The following is a 21,864-nucleotide window of genomic DNA, read 5'->3' as shown; positions in this document are numbered from 1 at the left end:
CTGGATGCATGCACAAGACGAGGTGATTGCCAAATGGGAACGCTTTTTTGCAGATTTAGCCGTATGCAGCATGTCTCCTTTCCCTGAAGTAAAATTTGTGGTAGAAAGCCGAAGTAAACAGGATAGTTGCCTTTCTGAAGCAAATTTGCCTGCGGTTGCCACAAATGAAATACCCTCTTCTTAACCCATCTTTGAGTCATAATGAGACATGACAGTAGGGAAGATGATTTACCATTAATGCCCAAAAGGGCCAGGAAGCGCTTCTACACAAGTGTGAACCGCATCCAATCTACAAATATTTGGCTTCCAAAGTGTGCTACTTGAACGGAAAAGATTTGATAAGAGCCGATTTTCCTACTTTCAAAATGGGTTTGAATTCATATTCAGTTCCTTTTTAAAGTACAATGTGTCGAATCATATTTTATAGAGGTGTTATTTATTGAAAAAGTTGTAAATTTTGACCACAAACCTTATTTTAACTTCACAGCGGTTACAAGTGACGTCATTTAAAACTCCAAAAGGTATTTCCGAATGGGGCAAAGAGGGAGTGATTGCATTGATACATCCAAAAAACCAGGAATTTAACATTCCCCGGTACTCTTTGGGGGACTATAATACAGTAGGCAATTGGGATACATTAAAGGGGAAGGAGAGGGTTTATGCACTTTGTTTTATGCCTCGACAACGTCAAAAAGGTCATGTCAGCAAAAAAAGGATTAATTACTTGAGATTTTCTTAAAAAAAGGCCTAGAGGCAGAGGCTAAATGGCTAAATAATTAATTCAAACCATAGACTGAATGCAAACATGTTGTGCAAGTATTTGAAAGGTTGATTTATTCCCCTAAAAGTGCTCTTTAGTGACTCTGTCCCGTGTTCCAACATCACTTTTCTTATGAAGTTGTCAAAATTTGTAAAATGGTATTTAGTATTGCTGTTTTCCTTGCCACATTCCATCCTGCCCTTGCCAATGGTAGGAGTGTGCCTGTTTGAATGGCAAACTCATCTTTCCATTTTTTGTAAAGGAGGGATTAGTCAGAACAGCAGTTCCTCGTTATATTATTCCTAAAAAGGGGCCCACTTTGTAAGAAATTATTTTGGGGACATTTTACCAGCTTTTGCAAACGCAACAACTGCAAACACTTCCTGCCCATCGAAGCGCAGACGTGCACACACCAAGGCATTTATGGATAGGGCTCAACTCATTTAATTTATGCAATACTTTTAACTTAATTGTTTTCTGGGGGAAATCTAGAGGTAACTCGTCATATTTGGTGTATTTTAATGACTTCTATTCATTTAGTCAAATGGAAGCAACATGGTAATCTTTGAGGTACCTAATGGACATATTTACAACTGCTTGGAACAAATAAGTATAAAAACCCACTTTTTTATTAGCGGTATTTGGCCGGATTTTGTCAAAACTGACAATAACAATGAATTGATTTACCGCCCTGAAGGAAGAGAATGCTCTGGAGCACTAACTCGTCTAGGGCCCGAAGTATCGACCTAGCGTTATAATGCACCATTCCATGAAATGGCTAAGCGTCGAGTTCACTTTCGCTACATTTTAGGTGTGTTTAATTAAGTAATCTCCTCCTCTCAGGCAAACACTCGAACTGCCTTTTGCGAGTATGCGACCCCTCGACAAATCGGATGACTGGTCTCCATTCTATGCAAACGGAACTACAACCATTGCGCTCCCCGTTTGGGCGGACAACTCTGCCAGCCCATGGGATAACAAAATTCCATAAAATTGTACAAAGTGTTTAATTTGTAATAAGTGTTTATCCATTAACTTAATGTAATTGTAAGGTGAACTTTAAAAGGTCGAAACTCGAAGGAGGACTACGACTGAAGGCGCTTTCTTGTGACATTTCGGGATCAAGATGAACATGTTGGTGATAATGACTGCTATCAGACTGGTGGAATAAATTTTCTCAAGTTGAAGCATCTAGAATACAAATAAAACCCCCTGAGAATTCTCTGAGGACGAGAGGGGTCATAGTACTAGGTCAGAATATGCGTATATTCGATGTACAGAAGGGCTCGGGAGCTACTGGCATGGCCCGGCGCCCAGACTCCCCTGCCAAGGTGCAATAGAGGAACCACCAAGGTATGTTTGTTCATTGAGAACAATGGACGAGGGGCCCTGATCACGCTTCAGTGGGTTTAACACAACCAAGCTCGCAAGAGCTCGTCAACGCGTCCTAACAATGGAAATAACACTGTTGATTTAAAGAAGTTATTAGCAAAGAAGGTATGATCTGTCACAAGAAAAGTGCTATTGGCTGTGATAATAATTTCTCTTTACAGCCCGTTTTCCAAATTTTTGAGACATAAAAATTTTTGGATGGTGATATAATTGTACCCAATGGGACAATTTGCAATTAAAAGCAGTAAATTTATTTATAAATCACTTATAAAGGAAGAAGTTGTGTTCTTGGAATAATTGAGTATCATAAAGCACCATCCACCTAATTTATTTAGTATCTTTAGACAGATTGTGTGGTCCGGAGCAGAGGTTACGTATACAGCGGCATCATTGCTATGATCTCAATGAAGCGTGGCATTGAGTTGTCGGAACTATTTGCTGTGAAAAGGGAATAGCAGTGGGAAGCAATCCCCGACCCCACAAAAATGCTAAAGGGTAGTTGGCTGACTTTAAATTTCGCCGCAAGTTAGCTAACTTAGTTCGGGGTTGGGCGCTTGTTTATGTTTGTGTCTTGGGAATCAGGAACGATAAATAGTCACTGAACCCTCAGAAGTAGAAGGTTGTCCCACATTGCTTCTAAAGAGCAAATAGCGTCTTCAATCACACAGCTGATGACCGCCATCTTGTTTACTGCTCTAAAACTTAAAAAACCTAGATTTTGGAAGCGTTGTATGGTGGTAACGGCACGTTGTATTGTTTTCGTGGATGGGATGGCACAACCTATTAAATCAAGTCGTCCCTCTCCTCACATTATGCAGACACTTCCTTTTGTTTGATGTCATGTTTGCCACTTATTTTTGTAGGAAATTCCGTCAGCAAAACGAAGCATTCTAATTCCATACCAATTTAACCAAAGGCGACCTAATTACGAGGCTCAGAGATCTAAAGATCACAAGTAAATTCTGCAGTGCTTTGATGTTTTGTTTGAATGTGCGTTTAACTGCACGGGCTCCTCATTATTCGAGGATTGTTTTTTTCGCTCGACAGCATGGCGTTCCGTCTGTGCCCATAGCTTCCCAAGTCGTTTGTACTCCAACACCAAATTTGTCCCGTATTGCTGCCGCTTGTTACGAATTTGGGGAAGACTTGGTGTCCTACAGAGATATCTGACTCCCAAAACCCAAAATTTAATTAACGTGAGCCTAAATCCAGTCAGAACCAATTTTCCAGATTGACATTGTTTTGTTAGGAATAAGAAATGTAGGCCAATACCTTCTTCCTAAAAGTCTCATATTCTTGACTCGAGTTAATCGTCGTTTTAGAGAATGCCCTACAAAATTAAATAATGCACTGTCCACAGATTTGTACTGGAAGGTATCCACTGAGATAGTAATTTCATCACACCATCACAAACAAGAGCTTGTAAAGCCAGTAAAACATAGGTAATCCAGCTGTTCTCTATTAGGAAAAACCATTGCACTACATACATTTACTGAGTCTTATCAGCCTCCCATTAAATCGTAAAAACTATTTTTAAAGCGTAAAAATTTACTCAGCTCCTTAGTGAACATCTCACTGCTTCGGTAAATAGTTTTAGAGAATTTTTTGCTTTACCTCAGAGATTGTCCCTTCCACCGGAAATTGGGTAAGGAATCAAGCACACCCTGGATACAAGAGCCATCTATTTGAACACAAGCAATTGAGAGAGAATGTCATATTAGACGAAGTCGCAGCTTCTTTTTACGAATCAGAGTGAGAAGTTGAGCTTTTGAAAGTCCTACAATGAAGAAAAACACATTGCTTTTTACTCATCTGAACAGTCAGACACGTCTTTTCCAAGGGGAAAATAACATTAGAGGGGTGTCAGTCTGCAAAGTTTCTTAAACCACGTGTAGACATTTAAGTGTGTCAGCTTATTTTCTCATTTGGTCCCATCAAATTTGAAATGGAGTCGGGCTTCCTCCTCTGGGGTTACTCGGATCCAATGAACCATGCTACTTACCTGTGTTGCCGTTTTCGACCATTGCAGATTTTAACAAAGAAAATTCCTGCATGCACAGAAAGTATTAAAAATAACAAAAAAATATACCCTATGAATCAACTATCAGGCCTTATTTACACATCGTCAACATCAGAGTTGGCATTTGAATAATGTGGTCTAGGCAGCAAGCCGAGTGATTTAGCACACAAATAGGGGTAAAAGTGGTATTAAAAGGTGGATACGTGTGGTCTAATCTGAAAAATCATGGGGTATGAATAAGTACATTTTGATTAACAGTTTAAAAGACCCATAGTTGCGTCTATAGAAGTGATCCCATGATGGGGAGCAAAATTGGAGCTAATTAAAATTGTAGTCGCGTAAATTCTTCATTTCCGAGGAATGGTAAAGACTGCCAAAAGATCCAGGGACAAAGTGATAGCCGAGAAAAGCCAAGATTGCTTAAAATGCTGGGGATGGTCTCACCGGTTGGGAGTATTTCCTAATTAAAATGGACTTTTTCGGAAAAAGTGGGTCGTAGTTGGCATAACTGATACAGGAAATGACATGACATTTCAAAAGCTCAAAGCTTACCGCGGTTAGCGTCTAAGTGATGACTTAATAAGAAGCATGCGGTCCACCCAGGGAAACGGTTAATTCTCATTTGATTTAATTAACTAACGAAGAAAGGTAATATGAACAGCATAAGTGGGATTTTCTCCTTGGAAGGATGCATATGAGATCACGGGTTGTTAATTGTACGACATTTTGGCTTAATTAATGCATACCACTATTTGAAAGCATATACAGCATGATTTGTCTCGGAGCTACTCTCGTGAATGTCATTTGGAATGGGACACATCAACGTTTAGATAAACAAATAACTTGTTCAACTTCACTTTGCCGGACAGATATGACAACAAACGGGGCAGTTTAAGCTGCCATATCATAAATGTTGGCGTTTAATTGGCCTCAGTCCAGCCATCTGCTGTGCTTTATTATTTCTCGGGTCTCAGTCAAAATAGCTATCCTGATTTCGCCGAACTTGAAAGAATTATGCCGCCCGTGAGCTCTTACATAATGACAAACTAGAGTTCTGTGTGCTTGGAGAAATTCACGTTTTTATTACCCATTTTGACGCCCTATTTGATTGTGGGTCAGATTGCAAAAGCATCAGATGGGCACGAATAAAAACCTGCACGATGCTCTGCATCAGGGTGAATTTCCATCACTTATCCACCCTCTCCAGATGCTCCTCATCGCACGACCAGCGCGTGCGGTGTGTGCATGGATGGGGCATTTTAAGCGCCTGTCAGCAGTGGTGATGTAGCAATCATAAGCAATGTAGCCAACTTTCTCGTAGACTGATGCTGATGATAGCCACCCTACTATTTTGTGCATTTTGTGACCCTGTGGACTAAAATCTCCAGCAATGACTGGGGCTTGTTGTGTTTAATGACGGCAGTGCCAGAAATAAGCAACAAGATTTTGTGATAGCAGCTGCTCCTTGTAGTTATTTCCAACCTTGGTAACTACATCGAGATGCTTGAAAGCTGCCCCTGCAATATTCGATATGAAGGTAACACATTTATCCTTCTCGATACAATTAATTGTCTTTAATCAAGAAGTTGTTCGAACGATTGTAAAGGAATAGCCTGTCAAGGAATCCTTTGGCACATTAGCAGGTACATTTTCGGAATATTTTCAGCACTCGTCTATGTTTTGACATAAAACTGCACACCAAACCATTGGCAATGGAGACCTGCGGTGTTATGGAGTGACCTCCATAATGCGTTCATTACATTGGGGTTGTAGGAACCACCCACGTCTACTATTCGGGATTTGGGTTCGAAGTCGTCCCAGTGACCACTTAATTACCTCAACATGGTCAGGATTCTTTAATCATAAAACGTAGCTAGTCTCTTTAACTTTATGCGCATTTCATTAACACTACCGGCTTTATCTTGCAGTAACTATTAGCCACTACAGGTACCTTGAAGAAAAAGAATGTTTTTTCTATCTGTGCAAATCTTCCCGCCAGTAGTGTCTGCCGTCCAATAAGCCATTCTGACCTCGTAGTTCTCCATCGGTGCACCTGAATAATCTGGTCTTTAACTGTCAACACCTCTGGACAGGATTATGGACGCTAGGATAATATTTCAAAGCCTTTCACTTTCTTGGATATTCCACTTTAACTCCTTTCTTTAACGGAGTCAGAGTAAAAGGCTCCATTCGCATGTATGTCTAAAAATTCAAGTTTCATAGTTGTTTATAAATTACATGAAAAGTGTCGTTGTTACAATTGTATTTAAAAAATGACGGTAAAGCTGTTTTCGACCCTACACTACACAATTACTTGACGCCACCTACTTACCAAAGCTGCTTGAAGGATTAGTTTCCGGGGGTAATTTAGACAGAACGGGACATATTATAAACTAATCCCATTTCTGATAGCCAGATTTTATCGTATTTATCCATTACTTAAGATGAAGAGTTTGATATTCGGGATGACATTGCTATTGCAGGTTAGAGCCACCCTAAGAAGTCCTACGTTTTAGTAACCAATCAGAGTTCGCCCATTCGAGTTGACAAGGCGACGGTAGATTGGACTCTGATTTGCATTAGTTATTTAAATACAGCATCCTTTTGCACTGAAAAAATGCAGATTTATAATAACTACAGAGTTATTTAAATCTGAGTGAGAACTGCAGTCCTAGAAATTCATAAAAATGACAGTTTACCTTAGCTAGCTTTCTGATACCTAAATCCTTAGGTCCAGAAGGCACTTAAGGGAACTCTATGGAGGAGACTCCTCTGTACAGCAAATGATCTTATATTACTGTCTATTTCGACCTTGCATAATGTTTTAAAGGTAGATGATGCACAGTTTAGTCGAAGCCCACAAGCAAAAATCCCTACAACCACAATGAATCCGGCATCGCTGCCAAGCAGGCATGATCCCATAAATAAATTCTACCAGAATTTGAGTATTTTGTTTCGTAGCTAGAGTTCTCATATCAGTGTTAACTAAGGTTGGCTATATAAGAAATTTACATCCGCTTTTCGGATCCACATTGAATTACAATTGCTACACTAACGGGAATCCACTTAATAAATGTGGAAATTCATCGTTACCTCGATGACCAAGCTCCGAGGGGTGATTACTAAAATTGATACATGCAGAAAAATGCCAATCACTAGCCTTGTGAATCAGCTAGAAGGTAGGAGTTTTCCTTCATACTGCTCATCTCTGCAGCCGTAAGTCTTTCCACACCATTGGTGGTAATCAGACCAGAGCGAAGAATGACTGGCAATGTCACACCTTCCTCTGGCGGTAGTATTGACAATGGTGCTGGTGAGGGAAGGAGTGGTAACTGCTGGTTCTGTCCAAGATGGTGATTACTCATAACCGGGGGAGGGCTCTGCTCCCTACTGGGACTTTGTACCGTTTGCGGCAATGCTGCTACCTTCGCTTCCGACGCACAACAGTAATGTGTAATGGGATCATCCAAAGCCTGTTTCCCCTTGTGCCTTTGAATCTCCGTTTTATCGCCTTGCCTTATCAGTAGCATTGCCTCGAGGAATTCGAATATGAAGATACACGAGAATCCAATAAACAGGGAGCAGAGACCACCAATTTCTGAGAATAATTTTGCTAGCGAATAGATCTCCTCTTCGGCAGCAACTTGGACATTTTCTGATCGGATAAGCTTCAATTTCGAGGTGTTTGCAGGCAGCTTTGAGTCTGGTGGTTCGATGACAAGAAGATTTTGTTTAACGAACTTTGAAAGCACACAGGGCATTGGACACTGGTCGTAGAGCACAGGCGAATCGGAGCACTGAGTGCGTTCGCACCGATCATTTGGGCAATTCGCAGTAGCTGTGGAGAGAAGCCAGTCCATTGTACAGGTGCATCCGCACTCCAGAGCGACCTTCATGCAACACACCTTCCATCCGCAGGCCTCACGGCTATAAAGGAACTCGGTATTAAAGAGACTAACGGCTTTTGCACTTTTCAGGGTGGCTGGCTGCCGCCGTTCGTTGGTGCGCATGTCAGTGGCTTGGTGATCGGGTAAATATGGCACATTATTGGTGGGCCAGGCGCGTTTTTTCTCAATTCCTAGCCGACGACGATCGAGAAAGTCCAGAAATGTTCCGTTTTCTCCAGTCTCCTCGAGAGTTTTAGCAAGCCAGGCCGCGTCCGCACCATCATGACAAGGGTTCCTCGCTGTATTGGCACGTCTCGTCACCGACTTTGAGTAGTAAATGGAGACCTCACTTTCTGGCGCCAGAGTAGTGTAAATGTTACGATCGTAAGCGCTGAAGGGCAGCTCACCACGCTCGTGGGCTATTATCCCGAATGTCGTACCCCGTGGTTTGACACTGCTTCTGGTCTCAGTTGCGATGCCTGCCATGTGCATGTCCTGCTGAATTGTAAATTCAACATGGGACCAGCCAAGTTCAGGACGTCGAGTGGTCAGTTCAAATGTTGTGCACATGAATTGGCGTACATTTGGAACCTACAATAATTTGGAGAGGCTTGAGTTCAGTAGTAAAATCCTTGTGTTACCTCGCCACGGGGAGAATGTAAAGCAGAACAAATTAGGTGTTTTCGAAGTTTTTTAGTGAAATGATCTTATCTACCTCCTTAACCTCTGCAAGGCCATTTTCTAACAACCTTTAGAAAGTATGCGGGTGAAGATTAAAAATCGGAAGCCACTTTTGCTTTTGTGCACATGCCATAAAGCCTTAATGTCATTCGCATTCAACGAAATTAACTCATCAGTGGATAGAATCTTTTGTTTTTCACGTTTCTGACTATTGTTGTGAAATCGTGTTCATATTCCGCCAGTCTTCCTTGGGAAATCTAATGAAATTTGTGTTCCGTATTTTTCAGTCAAATGTTGTTAAGAAAAATTTTTCTTCTCTATACAAGAGTACGTTTACCAGATAATGGAGATGAGTTTTCCTCCTTTTAAGTCCACCTTTCTTTGATTAAATGCAGCCCAATTTTACATAATTTCGAAAGCAGCTGATATAGGAGGCAAGTTGTCATTTAAACCCTCCTACGTATATGCAGGAGCACTTACCGAAATGCCTTTGTAGAGAGAGGAGGAAAGAGCAAGCAATTTAACAGATATGTGGCCTCAATTAGGAGGAGGCAAACGATTTGCCTTAAATCATCGTGAAGCAAAAGCAGCTCATAAACGCGGGTACAGACAAAAATTGTAGAAAAATCGTTTGCAGCGCATGGAATATATTTGCTGTCAAAGTTCTACTGAACACATCTGGCAGGAGTTTCTCCTCCGCACTGTCTTGAAGTTGTAAAGCAAGGCAGAAACTGCAGTGTAATTTGGCATTTGATGTTTTTCAATGACCCATAATCGCTGTGTTAATCTGCTGTCGTTATTACTCTCCCAGTCTTCACCATAACACTTCTTACAGCTTTCTGACTGAATATCTTTAATTCAGGGCATTTAAATTTGTCCATAATTTTGCTTCATTTCTTTTAATTCATCCCTTAAATTTAACGTCCTCTAGTTTAGGCTCTACGATTCAATCCTCACAGTGGCTTGAGTAACAAGTGACTAAACATTTTTTCGAAAATTATTCGGATGACGGGTTTACTTTTAATTACATGCAAAGCCCATTGAAGGGATTTCAAAAAGATCCTCCCTGCCTCATTATACAAAAGGGCAATTAAAAAAGTTTATTTATACGTTGAATAGGCTTTTTGGAAGGTGAAGGCTTGCAAGGAAATTGCTTGAAAGAGGAGCGCCGTATACTTGTCACGCACAGAAGGTGCACCCCTATGGCCCTCTTTAGGAATTGTAACAGCTGTAGTAAGCATCTGTCAAACACACTGCCAAAGTGTATTCAGATCCAGGCGATCACAGGCAGTTCGGGCGAAAGGGTAAACAAGGAGCGATTTTATTTCCGTACGGATAAGCCATTAACTAGCTTACATTTAACCGTTATTTTAACTTTTTACATCTCGTAACATTTTCTTACCACCCTAAGGGCATTTGTGTTTAAAAAGTTGTAGAATAATCCAGATTAAAAAGCCAAATCACCAGACGCACCCCTATTTCGTCTTTTTTGAAACAATGAATAAAATTTTTACTGTGTTTGGCAGCTTTGCGAATTTGTGCCCTTCATCTGTGCTAATTCCAACTGCCGTTCATGGTTTAATCACCTGCCATTGCATGTCAGAATTAGCGGTCACCCACGGAAATGTTCCACGGGTAGTATATGGCTTTCAGCGGGCAAAAAGGGAAGTGACATCTCATTTCCAATTTAGCCGGTGAGTCTAGTAAGAGTTGGATTAGCAGAGACTTGCACACATTTTCCCATTTAGTTATGAGTATTACAAGCAGTTTTGGGTTTGCTCTAATAGCACAAAATTACAGCCTGGTTAACCAAAACTCGGGGTGAACTGAATCAAGGAATAGACGTTCACATGAAATTTATTGTGATACGACTTTGTGATAAATGTTAAACATGAATATCTGATTTTTTAATGCACAAATCGCCGTCGTCGCTAGCGTGTGTCTATTGTGCTAGGAGCATAAAAGGAAAACGTCTAGTCTATTTTGCAGGTAAGATCTATGTAACAAACCATTTATGGAAGAACTTTTTGCGAAGCTGAAATGCCCGTCTTTGTTTAGCATTCCATCATGTTTACAACAGCATAGGTACGCATCATAACATGGCACAGGGGAAATCTTTTACTTTGAAGTGCGTACCTTAAACTTAATCAGATGGCATTAATCTGGCAAAGACGGTTTCAGCTAAGAAATAACTATCGCGAATCACTGTGAAATCCGAGCCACTAAAGGAGATTTCCTAGAAGCTAGGATGGTCCATGTTCCTTTTATGCGAGTGATTTTAGGCAAGTAGACGCTTTTGTGGAGGTCAAGTCCCCTTCGGTACTCCATCTTGGTAAGTAGAATGGCCTGACATCTAACCACGAACATGTTAACCATTAAGTCACCAGTCGTAGCTTGTTGTTTCAGTTGGTGTGAACAGTAATTCGCTTTAAGCCAATTTCGATGCAGCAGTGTAGCAGGACAATAAATTTGTCTAAGTCTAAAGCCGGTTGGTGCGTAATTTTTGAAATCTGATGTTCCTATCCCTGTTGAAAAAAGGTCAGGACGATCAACAAAATTTGTCTCTTGGAAATAAATGCTAATGCTTGATATTAAATTAAAATGCATGTTCAGTCAATCTGGTCGATTACAAAGTAATTACTTTGTTTTAGTAATTCGAGCTCAGCATGTTTTGCGGCCAAAATTGTCAAGTTTCCATAGTATTCCTTTTCATGCAGGAGTGGGACTGCACAAATCCATGTCCCTTAAAAATACCACAAGACACCGCCTTAAGTTATCGAATGGCCTAAATAACCGGAAGAAAACCTTTGAGCTGCTTTATCCTCGTTCATATGGTTTCATTATTTCATTGGAAGACGTTCTTCCAATTTCGCACCCTACACCGTCGGTGGAATTGGTGAACCTGGAGACGTCTTAGTGCAAAATTAACTTAAACCTGCCTTTTAGAATCCAAGATGCAATAAGATAGCGGTTGTGAACTGAACAAATCATGATCCCATTAGGCACTTATAACTTCTTTTTTTTTTTATTAAATTAGTCGACAATACGACATTATTTCAACAGTCAAATCCGTACGGTTTAATGCCACGAAAAGACTTATCCACTAATCACTTTAAAGAGGGGAAGAGGGAGAGAGTAAAAGGCAGTGAATGAAGTGCCTTGTTCAATGTAAGGGCAGTTTATTTTTGCCTCAAGTTTACGTAGGTTTCCAAACGCTAGTTCAATTTTTAGTGTCAATTTTACAATAAAAAAGAAATGGAGGGCTCCAAACTAACCCCAACAGAATTGCTAAACTAACTCTATTTTTTTTAAATTAAAAGTAGAATTTGATTAACCTTGCAAATATTGCATAGATAAAAAATTTAAAGTGCTACTGGTATTATTTGCGCCTGGGAAACATCCCAGTTGGATGTTTAAGTGAAATCGTGTGCTGATTGACAAACGAATGGCGATAATAAACAAGGTGCTTCATCACCCTCCTGCGACCAAGACTTCAAAGTCAACCACTCAAAGATACTCCATAAAACGCCATTAGAGATATTTTCGTGGGCGATGAGCAAATGACCGGGACGACGACTGGATGCTGGTATATTACCTGCAATCTAATAAAAAGAGCTTTGGAGGTAGCCATCCGCCCACTTGTCCATTAAGTTTGTTGAGATTCGCAGTGAAAGTAGTTTATCTGAAGGTAGGCGCACCAACATGATACTTGTGCTTCGGCCTACAATCCACTAGGATGCATACGTACCGATCTACAGGTAAGAGGATAAAATAAGGAAGTTGTCCTTCCATTCGACCTGAAAATAGTACTTCTGCCAATAACATGGTATCTATTAAAATTTGTATCACTGCGTTGTCTACCATCCCACAATTTAAGGAGTCTGTCACTGCTTGTGCTGAAACTTCACCTGTTCTTCCCCTAAGGATCACAGACAAAAAAACCGGGAATTAATGCCTTCTAATTTATCCCATTCGTTGAGTTTCTCCAAACGTAATTACTTTTGGATTAAAGATTAGGCTACAGTAAATGTAAATAAATAAAAATCTTTAATTAGTAGACGGTATTTCACGGTAGCTTTACACTTTTGACAACCATAAATTACGAGAATGTAAATAAATTTAATCCTGTTAACTTCAAAATACACCACTTTCTGTAACAAAAAGACAACTCCAGATGTACGCGCCAGAAATCATTGCAAAATACTTTTGAAAAGTACCATTCGACACACCCAGAAGGCTTTGATTTTACCTAATTTTCTTCCTTTTGAGAAATAAGTAGTGAACATTCCCTCCAGAGTGTTCATTTATCAATTGTGGAAACTAGAAAACTATTATAGTCTTAATTCTTCGGTCTTAAATTAGATTGGCTTAATGCTGTACACAGTTGAATGCAGGTTAAGTCAATGAAAGAACTCATTTCCCAGCTTAAGTTATTTGTCACCCTTCTCGTCCAAAGATACTCAAATACCGCGGTTGTTTCAAAGCACCATCTCTTAACAATCAAGTAATATCAACTATACTGTCACGCTAAGACTCACCTGTTCCAGCACAAAAAGTTGGTAATTGTTCACAATACTGGCGGGTTTTATTTGGAAGGTAACAGAGAAGTTGTGCAGTGCTCGGTAGATGGGCGATTTGGCAACCACTTGAGTGTCCCAGTAGAGATTGCCTGAGGGCAGGTAGTGACCGATCGCGCCAGGAGGATCAAGTGCTTTGTTGGCGGTAATCAGTTTCAGCAGCTCCTTGTTCACCGCTGAATTCAGCCACGGCACTGCACCTTGTTCGGCTTTCTTGTTCGCCTTTGGCCAGCCGTGCTTCTTTCTGGCGTGATCAAAGAGACGATGAATCTCCTGAGGATCGGGACAGATGGTAATGCCCGGTATCTGATCATAGACAGTATGTCGTCCGGAGTAGTCCAGCTGGAACACTGTCTGATGCATACAATACTGGATGATGACGAGGGTAATACAGCTGCAGAGACCAATGAACATGGCGGTGGAGATAATGACCCAAATGATGCGCTGAAGGCGGGTCGGCGCGCTGGCGATCTTGGCGATCGGTACGAGAGAGGACTGGCTGAACACCTCCGATGGAAGGCTCATCGCTGAGGCTGAAAATTCATCTCTCTCAGTGGTACTTCACTATTTATACCCTCTTCAAGCTACCACAGCAACGCCAGTGTTGTGTCGTCCGGAAACGATGACCGCGAGGCCGCGCCGACCAATCACAAGCCAATGTTTGACACGCAAACCTTTAAATTCAGATATCATAACTACACACATTTTTTCCCTAGTTCCCACGCAAGGGTGTTTCTTCTGCGACTTCTGAATTGTACTAACCAGGATTCATGTCGAGTTGAGGAGCCTTTTGACGTAACCTTATTCCAAAAAGCAACCTAGGAGACGTATTTTGGATGCAAATTCATGCTGGCAAAAAACCCTCAGGTTTTGTTATGCTAGTCTAAATTCTGCGTAAAATGCACATTTAAAATAAAATTATGAAAGACATTTGCTTTCGCTCTCACCTATACGAACTCATTTTGAGTGCCGCTAATTTAATTGAGGCAGCTCTAACACCATTACTTCCTTTGTATCGCCCTGGTGAGAGACACAAGAGTTTGAGTCAAATAGGTAAATTTACCTCCTATTTTTTACGCAGAATCGGGTTTTGCGTGCATGGACTCTTCATTTTTATTTACAACTTGCAATTTAACACAAAAAGACTATCTTTTAGTTAGTAGTTTCCATTGGTAGTGAACTCTAAGATTATTTCTTCAATCTGGGCGGGAGACGGTCCATTAGTACAAAAAAATGTGGCACTAATCGAAATTTCACATTTCCACATTTGAGTTGTTCGGAATTTTATGCGCGTTGTGTATGTGGTGGACCGACAGAATAGATACTGCCGAGTGGTGGTAAAAAATACCTTTCTCAACTTTGGAATTTTAGTCTGATCTCTATAGTTAGGCATTTGCTGATGTTGCTTTGCTACTTTTTTGACTTAGTCAAATAACAAATGAATTTTGGTTTCGGCATCACACCTGTCTACGTCTTGATGGTCGAGGTGCTGGATGGTTGCACACGTCGGAGGAACTGGGGGCAACCTCTATCGACTTGCGTGTGGCATAAATGGGCCGCAGCGTTGCCCAATTTCGTGGTATCATCAGCTAAATTGGGCAGAGAGAAAAAATAAACCGCTCTCTAAATTTTTTTCAAAAAAGCGCAGCTGAAATTTGCGTTTTTTGTTAAATGAGAGATCACATGCAACAAAAACATTCTGCCTTACTCGGAGTCCAGGGCAAGTAATCAGACCTTCATCGGACCACCAAGAAACAGAATATGAAGAATAACGCATGTTTAAAACACACTAATTCTTAAATTAAAGCAGGAATTCAATATTGTGTATCTTAAGGGAATGCCTTTTAGAATGGACCCCTCCTGAGCAATCATAGGCTTTGCTTCTGAAGTAGGATTTTTGGTGGAGAAATTATGCTAGCTTAAGGTAACTGAACAATCTCATGTTTTTATTAAACAGTTATACAATTACAGAAGGCTTTTTAGAACTACTTTGGCCTCGACTTAATCACTATCATAATTTGCAGTTTCTTCCCAACAGGATTCGAGCTTGCTGTCTGGCCCTAGTCACCTGTTTCTATCTCACCGCTATTTTCCAACCTCCAACTACATTCTGTATGTGATTGTAGAATTTTAAGGATGGGTGATAATCACTTTGAGAAATGTTAGAGGATTAGGGAAGACGCTGATGCGGCACTGCCTTGCTCCCTCATGGCAAGTTACAACTTATCTCACAGAGAAGCGTTGCAGCGCTATGAGGTGTAAGGCTGTTTCCGAAGAGGTTGTATCGCATCGGGTAGATTTGAGTCGTAACTGTTTAGTGTTACACTGGTAAACAATTTTGCCTGGAGTCCACAAGCAGACACACACACACACGAGGTATGGCCTCGTGACGATGATGGGCTGCATGCCCTGGAGGTTGGAGACGAGTAGTGGACAGCCAATTGTGTGTTGTTAGCTTAGCTTTGGAGTAAAAGGCCATTCTTCATCACGGATCAGTAAGCAAACAGTCCAAAGATGAGCATCATTTTTATAACAAAATTGAAAGAAGTAAAGTGAAGAAAATGGTAACTTATGGAACCATATTATCATTTGTTAATGGGTGTACGTGGCACCCATTTGCTTAGCCCTAACCACTTTCTCCATTGATGCATATATAAACGGTTCGTTTTACCACCCATGATGCTACAAATATTTGTGAGCTCTTGACAAGTTAACCTCACACGTAATTTCTCATGACCAGTAATAGGTCTTCTGAACATAGTGCACCTTTGAATAACCCCAAAATTTGTTAAACTAAAGTTTCTTTGAGAAGGTTTTTACAATTGTAGACCTTTGTGAAGTAGACAAGCCTATATACCATTCATGGGGCTCAACAGACACTTCGCAGTACTAGAGTTTTAAACAAACAGTAACTTAATGATAGATTAGTGCACCATATTCTATGCTATGCAGTGCAAATAAAAATCGCACTTTGCAGGTTTGTACAAGCTACCGCAAATCGTTGTGGGGAGAAGTGCCAGGAAGCCCACGAACTTTTTTGGTTGTCAAATATTTGCAGCTTTACGCTCTCTGCCCATGTAGTATTTTGAGTGTAGAAAGTAGTGTACATGATTTATATCGAATGGCTAAAATACTTACCTCCGCCGAAAGAAGTGTGATTTGCATAAAACAGGATTTAATGAATCTTGCAGTCCTTTTACTTACAGTTTAGCATTTGCATTACCCTTAGAGAAAATTGCATGTGGAGCAAAATTGAGCTAGTTTTCCCCTCACTGCCCAAGACGCTTAAACGTACACTGGATTACTCCTATTAACGATAGTCATTTTCAAATTTGAGCTTCGAAAACAACTGGGAGTCCATGCACAGGTATGGATTTTAGGATGAGAATTAGAGTTTGGGGCGTGAATGCTCAGCTTTGATTTCTCCATCCGCAAAAGACACATCTAGCGCATTTGTAGACATCTTCAAAGGCAGAGAACACACTGTACTTCCTGTGGGTGCTGGTTTTAACGGTATGAAACCAAAAGAGTGTATTAAGAATTCACTGTCCTCAACTTACTGCTCATAACGGATAAATCATTTTTGACCAGTAGAGCAAAAACAGCATTAGAGAGGGAACTACACTGACAAGGAAGTTAACACATTGCTGACCTCGTGGTGGTATGCTATGAATTTGCTTAACAGATATAGGTAAAACACTACCTTTAACAAACAAATGACTAAGGTCTTCCTTTTGGATAGTTTATCAACCGTAAACTGATACAAACCTGAGCCTGGTATCTACTTGTTCGTTGTTTAGAAGATTTTCGAAAGCCAGACAAAAATTGTCCAATTTGCATTCCTCTCATCGACTCGTCTGGGATACATCCCATTCTAAATTGTTTTGCAACTGCGCAGTTTCTCGTCCTTGAGGATACAAATTTGCAGGCAGTATGTTAAATCAGAAAATTCTGAGGAGCCAAAGCACTTTAAGCTCTCCAATTCTTCGACAGATTGTGGCTGCCATGTGCACGGCAATTTGTACATTATGCAGCCTTGGTGTGAGAACGTGAACTTTTCACATTCAAATCTATGAACGAAACTATCAAATATAATTCCATTTACTCTGTTTTTAAGGTCCATCAATACCAAATTGTTAGGCTTTCGTACTATTTTGCTAGCTGTTTTAAACCATCATACTAATTTGAATGCATAAGAATGCAACAATTATTCGATCAGCATTACATACAGGCCTGAGTAGGAACACGCTTTTGCACGTTTCACCTTTGAAATGTCTGATTTTGACTAAATTTTACTTGATGTCAATTTTTCCCCATTCCTAAATAATTTAGAAGTAGTTGAATGAGCGTATTTTGCACTCGCCTGCAGTTTTGCGTTCGTTCAACTTCCAAGAAATGACGCAAGTGGAGTGGTTGAGTATTGAGGCAATTACACAGATATATATTACGAATGCATACCTTAGATTATAGGTTAGGTAGTTGATAATATAAGCGTGGTTTAAAAAACCTTGACTGCCTCTACTCGAAAAGCACAAGTTCCCTTGTAACACCGAGAAAATGTTTCTCTCTGTGTAGGATTTACCTTTCTCGCCCCTAAAAGATGTCTTCAGTAACGATGACTTTTACTTGGACGGCTTCTAAAAACGCAGAAAGCCGTGAAAATTTCTTTAGGGAGAGTTTTATCTCTTTTACAATTTAAATTATTCATGGGGTGGTAAAAATGCATGTCTGTTTCACACAGGCAATTCAACTCACTAATACGCTCCCGTACGATGGAGCGCGAATTCTTCTACTAAACGTTTGCAGTTGTTTGGAAAAGTTTTTTTAGCCTATAGTGCTCCGTTTTGCAAGATGGATTGTTCTTCACCTCAATGAGTCTTCGAATTTGCTTGTTCTGCAATGAAAGATGCTTTCATCCTAGATTATAGTTCTTAGTTGACTTGTACATTCCTTGACAGAACGAACTGTCAGTGGGATTTATTTCCACTGAACAAAAAAATGAAGAGCTTGACTTCGGATCCCATTTTTCTTAATCAAATGTCTATTTTTTTACCGGTTTATTTTGAAGTAGCTTATGCTTTAAGATCGATTATGGTATCCCCATAGTGTATCCGTCACAAGAATTATGTTTTATAATTTTTCACAAGTCTTACTGAAGGTTTTTTAATTTAAAAAGCTCAATTGCATTCGATTGATTTAGTAAACTACTTTTTCTTATAGTAAATCTTGGATGTTTGTGTTCACACTCGGAGATGGCATCAACGGAATCGGTAGCCAATCTCTAATCCTGCTATAGTAAAGAGCGTTTTGAAATGCTGAAAAACGCATTTCTATTTAAATAAGATCGGTTAGGCTCCTTTTTAAGTGGTCATTGACCTACCTTAAGCAATAGTAATACGTTAACTGTTTACCGCGGTTTAGGTAATAGGCCGGTTAGGGCCTCTGCCATTGCACCCTGCCCGGCGGCATGGCATCCGGGCCATGCCAGTAGCCCTCAAGACCTTCTATAGGTCGACAATACATGTTCCACCAGAGTATTGTGTCCTGTTTTGACTTAAAGGAGTTTCAGGGCCTCACTACTCCCTGTTGACGGTTTGCATCTTTATATAAGCTGATAGCCAACTTCTTGTAAATCCGAGGGCGCCTTATCCACTAGTAGCCACTTTTATGCGACGAGTCATCGCTTTCCGGTGTTAGAAAAGGCACTCGCTTTGTCATGCTTAGTTGCTTATTCATTTTCCTGGTATTAAAAGCATCCCAGCTGACAGACTTGTCGTTAGAGGACACTTTTGTATCTCCTTGAGATTAATAATCGGAAGTCAACGTGTTACTCAACCATCGCGTCCGTTTGTTCCTCTCCCTACAAATGATGCTTTATTTACACTTTGGAGAAATGACTAATATCAGCCTATGTTCAATGATTCTCTAATTGACAAAAATGGTGAATTTTAAAAATTTCCTTCCACTTCTAATATGTCACATTCACGACAGCTGCGAATATGATGTGGTGTTTCTTTGATTGATTTGAAATGTGATTCGCCAATCAAATTATCAATCACTATAAATAAATGAACAAAAGTAGTTGAAAAAAGTACAAAGTTATAGAATGAGATAAACTGTCTTAATGTTAAGGGGTCTTCCTGTCAATCGTAGAGTCGGTCTGGTCTACAATGAGGCATTATATCTATTGCCTTGTCGCAATCTCTTAAGCCCACCCTTGAGTCGAGTCGTCTAAAGATTCCTTCCCTCATAGCAACTAACAGAAGCGCCATGAATTGTGAATCCTTTTAAAAACCACATATGCTTTGCGATTGGTTTTATGAAATTCTTCGGGTTTTACAAAACCACTTAGCACAAATCGTTTTGCTCTTTTTCCTAACAGAGATATATAATGGCAATTGGAATATTTGGTTCCCTGTTGTATTTCTTAGGGGAAAGCAATGATTTTGAATTAAAAGCCTAAGGAGGATGGTCTTATGGTAAGAGAGAGAGAGAGGGGGCGCAGTCATGCATTTTTCGACAGGATTATGGACCAGTGGACATCAGTAAGCGCCTCTTGGGAAAAAAAGGCTGATCAGGACAAACCTAAGGTCCGCCCTCACATAAGGTTAAATGGTGTTTGAATCCACTCCCGAAAAGTTCACTAACCTGTTGCATTCAACTGTTCCAAGTCCCTAATACATGAGGTGGGGTTGAGAATGACATTGTTAATTGGGTAACTGAAAATGGCCTACAGAACCATCTGAAGTACAGGTAGTGACATTTAATGAAGTTTACAAAAAAATTATTATTCATTTTTCACTGCAGATGTGGCAGGGAAAGCATCACACCCTCTGAGTGTCGTAAAATGTGGCCTTTCTGTGCTAATGTGACGGAGATTGGATGCTGCCTTTGAAGATTCGATGAACTTTGTGCAACCTATTGTGATGATAATTGTTAAAGCAATCTTTTCTATCAACGGTGCAAAAGTAAAGCAATCCCAAGGGAATTTTAAATATCAAAGTTTGTAAGCAGATAAAGTAAAAATACCAGTTATGGATTCATGCTAATGTGACCCTCACAGATACAATTTGTTGCCTCAAAATACAGGTATTTTGATACTTCATTGGAGCTGATGACTGTATATTTCCTTTTATGTAGATTGCTTGACCAAGTAAGTGGAAAAAGTTAATCACTTTATTCCAGTTCTTACTAGACCGCCCGATCATGCGTCCGTTTGGAGAGGCACGGTTGTTTTGCCCACAGCTTGACACAATTACACGGCATGAATTGAAATGAAACATTCTTGGCAATCGCAAAAGCCAGTTATCTTGATTATCACCTCTTTTCGTACCTATAACTGCAATGATGTGTCCGACTTAGTTTGGATTAAGGTGACACATCACAAGCCTGTAAAACGATAAATTTGATTGTACTTACGGGTGTGCTTCAACGGACAGACTCCTAAGTATGCATTTGTCTTTGGATGTTAAATTCAACAGTGCAGTGAATAAATCCTGCGGTCAGCTTGATGACATTGTACGAATTAATGATGTTGCCAGCGTTGCTCCGTGTTTTACCTAGCCTCCCATTTAGTTGCGGGTACACAGCGTGTCCGTTTTTGGTTTTGGGGTCCCATTCATGCATCATACTGCTGTGGAGGAGCACTCTACAAACAATTCTTTGTCTAGATCTGCGGAAATAAAAACCAAACCATTTATATTAAGACCTTTTGCGTATGCCGACGGGATTGCCACTTACCAGAATGTTATTCGTGATCAGTGGTGTAGTAGACAAAGGCGCGCAGCTGATCTGGACCGTAACTGCCCCGACTTTCTCCTGATAAATTGTCTGAGTGGAGCTTTGGGAAAGTGTTAAACTTCCACACCACGAGGAATGCATGCTGTCACAATTGGTTTGCGGACTGAGTCGTACCCATCCACACCAGCGTATTTTTCACATCACAGGCGGTCAAGCACTTGACAGAACTTCCTTCCCTCGGTCAGCAATTTCCTCCGAAGCATTGTCACGCAATTCCACTGCATTTGAATTCTGCATCAAACCTGCGCTCAGGGTTTAGAACTTATCTGACGTTGTTAAATCAACATCACAAAGGGGAATGCTATCCTAATTATGAAATGCATAAGTTGGGAATTCTGAAAAACATGGTTTTCATTAGCGTTTTGGGCAAGAAATTAAAATTGGTCCTGCTGAAAAATACGCATAGTAAAATATTTTCTTCCACAAGACTATGGATTACATTGCGGTCATTCGACTCACCAACTAAACAATACGCTAAAAAAGGAAAATTAAATCCAGATGCCAAAGTGCAGCAAAATTTTTCTTCCATAGATGGTCTTTTTATTGATAAAACTTTTATTCTTCCTCAAATCGGAGATTGTGTTAGAAGTTAATTGCTCATAGAACCTAAGTTTAGTTATCCACTTCCCCTGCGTTCTTGGGGTTGTATCATCAAACTAATATGAAACCCCTCCTCAGGTGTTTACACCTCTGGAGCCGACCGAAATTTGCGCACTTTAGAAAAGGCTTTCAATAGATAACATATCC

The 21,864-nt window shown here is 40.3% G+C and overlaps 1 protein-coding gene across 1 annotated transcript; it reads right to left on the bottom strand. All coding sequences in view use genetic code 11, as the record gives it.

Moving 5' to 3' along the window:
- Positions 1–7,327: 7,327 nt before the first annotated feature.
- On the bottom strand, positions 7,328–8,629 carry EGR_02351 (hypothetical protein; the record flags this gene model as incomplete). The annotated part of the gene is made up of 1 exon (XM_024491600.1): positions 7,328–8,629. One exon carries the CDS (start codon positions 8,627–8,629, stop codon positions 7,328–7,330), a length of 1,302 nt encoding a protein of 433 aa, XP_024354106.1.
- Between the last annotated feature and the right edge of the window lie 13,235 nt (positions 8,630–21,864).

This window comes from Echinococcus granulosus (genome assembly GCF_000524195.1).
Source record: "Echinococcus granulosus chromosome Unknown EG_S00010, whole genome shotgun sequence".
NCBI classification, from domain to species: Eukaryota; Metazoa; Platyhelminthes; class Cestoda; order Cyclophyllidea; family Taeniidae; genus Echinococcus; species Echinococcus granulosus.
This window is presented reverse-complemented; position numbering and strand designations above follow the sequence as displayed.